Raw genomic sequence first — 5,389 nt, 5'->3', positions numbered from 1 at the left:
TTGAATCGCGCAGTTATTATATTTGTTTCTACAATGATAAAAAAGATAGACATCAAAATTAGTAAAAACACATATTAGACACGAGAGAAATATTTTTAATTAAGAAGATAATTCTTAAAAAAATTATATGATTTATTTTTATTGTGTATTTATTATTTATTGATTATATGATTTATTTATTGTAATGATTTATTTTTACTAATATTTCATATATTTATCTGTTTTTTATTCGTTTCTTTCTTTCGAAATATTGCAATATATAACTTAGACTCATATTTACAAATATCGAGGAAAAAAAGAATTTATTAACCAATCTTCCACAAGAGTTAGAGAATTTTCTAATTATGTATAGCAACTTAAATTTAAAGCCGATATGCATATCATAAAAAAATATTCCAAAAAGAATGAGGCAATGCGAAAAATGTTCTTTCCGCCATACACACGCGTCGTCTGTTTTGAATTTCCGGTTTGCAATCAGCGCTCACTCGAAAGGAAGGACAGAGAAGGAGATGGCTGCAGCTGAACTCGATGAACTTTCAGGGATAACTTGGGTTTTAAAAGTATCACTCTTTTCGAAAAAAAAAAAAATAAAAAAAAATTGGGAGAAAAGTCCATTAAAAGCACTCGTGTTCACATACCGTAATTGTAAATTATTGGTCCGGGTAAAACCGCATTCTGATAACAACGAATTTCCAAAAGAGAAAGAAAAAGAAGAATACCGGATATGTGGTACAATTATTTATTTGATTAAAATGATATGTAACCGTGCTGTCTCTGCCTCGAAGCGTTGCCGAATATCTCCCGCCAAGTTTTTCTCATGCCTCGTACTCGAGAGGAGTTGCGTCTTGTCGCAACTTCTTTTTTATAGATACAGTCGTTTATAACCGGAATCTCTCTCTGTTAATCGCGCTTCCGCGTTTGTCTTAACGTTCACATTGTGAACACATAAACATAATAAATATGGATGGAAGGTATCTTGGTCTTCCGTACTGTAGTTACCGTCTCCCTCTCTCTTTCTCCCTCTCCGTCTCCCTCTCTTTCTCGCCATCCAGGAAGCACTTAAGGATTCAAGACCAAGGATCGCGCAGACAGCATTCGATACCGCCATTAACGTATGTTGCACGAACAATGACGTTGATCGATTAATGTGATCGATCAACGACGCTTGAGTGAATCTTTGTAGACACGTGGATGAACAAATCGATGAATTTTTCGACAGAAAAACGCGCGTTTTCGCGGGTCGGAAAAGAAGAAACGTTTGCATTTCGAAAAGAACGTTTTGAAAATACGATTTACATTTACCTGATCGATATGGCAACTTGAGAAGGCGAAACTGTTGGAATTGTTAAACACCGACGAATGACACTGAACAGACTACTCGACGGTCTTATATATCCGCAAACGCCGGATTCAACCCTCGCTAGGGAAACCCCCGCTGCTTATCTTCCTTTAATTTGATTTCTTTAATTTCCTGCACTCAGCGCATATATTTTATTTATTTCTATTAGCGCTTTTATATAATAATCATGCTTTATTTGTGAAATAATTGCTCTAGTAATTAAATAATGAATTGATCTATTATTACTTTAATGTAAAATTTTGACACATGCTATAACATTTTGGTTTATACACGGAGAAAATATTGTAGTAAAAATTATAATATACAGGTTTTGTAATTGTGGAACATATTAATATATAAGACTATAACAATATGACAAATCATGTGCGATTTTTTTATTCAATAATACTACATACGTATTATATTTTACAAAGGTGTATTTTTTTTTGTAATTATTCAAATATTTTGATGCACAAACAAATGCATGATCGTTAACAAACAATAAAACAAATGCATAATTTACAATTTTTATAATAATAAATATATTAAAAATGTTATATTCCAACTTTACAATAAATGTTAAAAAAGGGAATGTATTTTTCACGGAATTTGTACTCTGTAAAATTTTCTTTGCGTATGGGGGATGTATATTATATAAATGTTTTACTTATAGTTTTTTAAATATATACGTGTGTAGCTTCATATAAACAGATATTATATGTTTTTATATATTTCCTATTACTGTTTTAAGGATAGACTTACCAGGATATTTTCTATATATTTTTAATACATTATATTTATTTGATATATAATAAATTGCGCGATTAAAATGAATATTAATCAAGAGTATTATTACAGAATATATTATACATATTTAATTTCTAGTAACATTATCATTATAATCAATATTTATTACTATAATAACAAAATAGATACTGTTATATACTATTTGATCCAATTACTTAACATAATAATGACATAATAATTTCAATTAATTGCTTATTTTAATTAATTAATTGCTAATTCTGAAAAACATAAACATGTGATAACAAGCATATAAGTTTATATATAATTTAACATATATAATTTATAATATAATTTAACATAATTTGTATTTTTTAATTTTCTGTTTCTTCACTCGCCTTATTTTTCTTACGAGGCGATTCATATTCTAAGCTCCAGAAATTGTTGTATCTAATCGGAATTGTTTCACCTTCCTCAATCATTTTGTCGAGATTGTCATCTAATCTAGAGAAACGATCCTTCTTGTCCAAAATTCTTGACAATGTTTTATATGTTTCTTCTTTATTCCTCGACTCTTCTCTTTGTCTCTCTTCTTCGGCTGTTGAGTTATCTCGCAATTGATCCAAAACATCCTTTGTAAAGTAGTGAGATAAAAATTTGTCCTCCGTCTCGACTGATTCGGATGATTTTTTATCGTCGTTCTCTCCGAAAATATGTCTAAGGAAATCTTTATCGTCATAATGATAGTGATCTTCGCTGATTACGTCACTGTCCTCCGCTTTCTCTTTCGCGGAAGAGTGGGTATTCTTTTTCGCCTCATCTCTATCGTCAAAAATGATTCCATCGTCATAATTTTCGTTTTTTCTGAAATAATCGTACGATTCTTCTTTTGGGACCGTGGCGTATATTTCGAACTCTTCATCAGATTCCTCGCTGCGATCTGCGGGATTTTTCTTATCCTTGTATTTCGCGTTTTCCTTGCTACGATTAGTTTGTATACTTTCAAATGTAGAATCGTTTTTAATAAAATCATCCAAATTGAACGGTTTTTTATATTCATTTATATCAAAGTCAACGAAATCTGTGGGAGAGTTTTCACCTTCGTTGGATTCTACTGAATCTTCTTTAGAACGTTGAACGTCGCCGCTTGTTTCTCTATTATTATTATGTAATTTGGTATCTTTAACATCATATTTATCAATACATTCGCTAGAATCTTTATTTTCTGTGCAATCTGAATGCGAGATATTCACATTCAATAAAATCTCCGGCACGTTATTTACGGTTTGAATATTCTGTAATGCTTTAATCTCAGCGTTTGGAGATATCTTCGGCACGTTATTTCCGGTTTGGATATTCTGTAATACTTTAATCTCAGCGTTTGGAGATTTCGACGAGAATTCTTCATCAGGATTGTATTGTCTTTCAAAATCAACATATTCGCTATCGTATTCCTTATACTTTGCTACAGTTGAGTTCTGATTATCTTTATCTAAATTGTCCTCTTGTTGATCGGTATAATCTGGTACCTCTACGTAAGGTATATTTGAAGGATCATAAATCGGAGTCGTATTGATTGAATAATTCTCTGTATATTTCGTTTGATCTTCCTTTTCCGAAGTATTATCGATCGTATGCTTGATTGGCGAAGATGACGAAATGGTAGAATTTTCTTGTTCTTGAGAAGAATACGGCGGTCTTGACTCAGTGATGATTTTTTGTGATCTGTTACGCTTTTCATATTCCATTGAATTATCGGAAGACAAATAATCGATGTTAGTTTCGACATTATCAGGAAATTTATTCAAGTCAGCCACTTCGGAAGCGCTTGCAGTATTTATGTACGGCGACAAGATTAGATCATTATTTAATTTTATCGTATTCACTGTGGGAATTGTAGTCTTAGATTGCCGTTGAATTTTATTTGTGAAGCCCTGGAAGCCTGATATATAAGGATCAGATATTTTTCGCGACTTTATCGTCTCCGCGGTATCGAGAGTCACTTTATCATTTATCGCTTGCGGTTGCTTGTCCTCTGCATAATCGATTCTTCTTTCTTGCACGCATAATTGAGCCGAAATATTACTTTCCGAAATATTAGCATTTCGTTTAGAACGAGCTTTTGTGCCTCCATATGTCAACTGAGTTGCATTGATTATATCCCAGATGCGTTTATAAAAGTCTCGTTCCGGTTTAATCTTAGGACTTATCACTTGTAACTTGTGCTTTTGCGATTGTGAAACCGTAATCTGATTTTTGTCAGTGCATGTTGAATTATTTTTTGCAGAATTATTTTTTGCAGAATTATTTTGCAAGAAACTGTAGTCGCCGATAATATCGGAATGAGGACGAGTACCGTTAATGTATTCCCAAATACGTTTATAAAATACAGTACTCGGTATCGCAACGTTGCTCGCTACTTTAAGATCAATCGCACGTTTTCTCGTTGGCAAAGACTCCTTTTCTTGATCCCGATAATGAGATTTTGGATAACGAGCTCGCTTGTTCGAAGTGAAAGTTTTTTTCTCTCGATCATGCCATGAATCCGTAGTTACCACCGATTCGCGAGACGAACGTTTCAAACGTTTCTTTTCAATTATTTTCTCTATATTTTTTATTGCTTCTGATATTTGCGCATTTCTTTGCCGCTTTTGCCGAATGGTCTCAACAATCGTTGTAATTTTGACAATCTCCATATCAGGTGAGAGATTTATATTTCTATTTTGATTATTTATAGAAGAAAATTTTGGTAACATAATTTGTTCTTTTAAAGATTTTTCTTGCGGCTGTAATATTTTTTTAGGCATTTCTAAGCTTTGCGAAAATTTTTTCCATTTAATATTACGTGGATATACCCACCAAAGTTTACTCGGTTTCTTTTTTAAATTTTTTGCTGTATGTTTTCTCATGGAGAAATCTTTCGATTCATTATTAAATTTATTAATGTATATTCGTTGCAATATAGGTTTAATTTCTGATGCAGTTTGTACAGATTTCTTTATTGTGGCGTCCTGAAAATAATCGAATTGTAATTAGCAGTGATAAATAAATACTATAACTCTAAATTACATTATATATTACGAGTGAAGCAAAATATAATAACAAATTTTTAGAATCAAAAATACTAATACGATTATTATTTATGTGCTTTAATGATATATTACATATTTTACACAATATATATTTCAATAATAAAAATGATAAGATGTATATAATATTATTGTTAATTTGCCTAAATCATTATTATCAGATGAGATACTAAAAATGCGTTTAAATAATTTTTATTTAAATTTATGATAAACATTA

General features: G+C 31.4%; 1 protein-coding gene across 1 annotated transcript; it reads right to left on the bottom strand.

Annotated features, from left to right (window-relative positions):
- Window positions 1–2,457: 2,457 nt before the first annotated feature.
- LOC115245460 lies at window positions 2,458–5,115 on the bottom strand (the record flags this gene model as incomplete). Its single annotated transcript, XM_029823779.1, has 1 exon — window positions 2,458–5,115. A coding segment is annotated over one exon (2,658 nt), but the record flags the coding sequence as incomplete, so codon positions are not given.
- Window positions 5,116–5,389: the final 274 nt, after the last annotated feature.

Source organism: Formica exsecta, unplaced genomic scaffold (genome assembly GCF_003651465.1).
Source record: "Formica exsecta isolate Colony F162 unplaced genomic scaffold, ASM365146v1 scaffold98, whole genome shotgun sequence".
Lineage (NCBI taxonomy): Eukaryota > Metazoa > Arthropoda > Insecta > Hymenoptera > Formicidae > Formica > Formica exsecta.
This window is presented reverse-complemented; position numbering and strand designations above follow the sequence as displayed.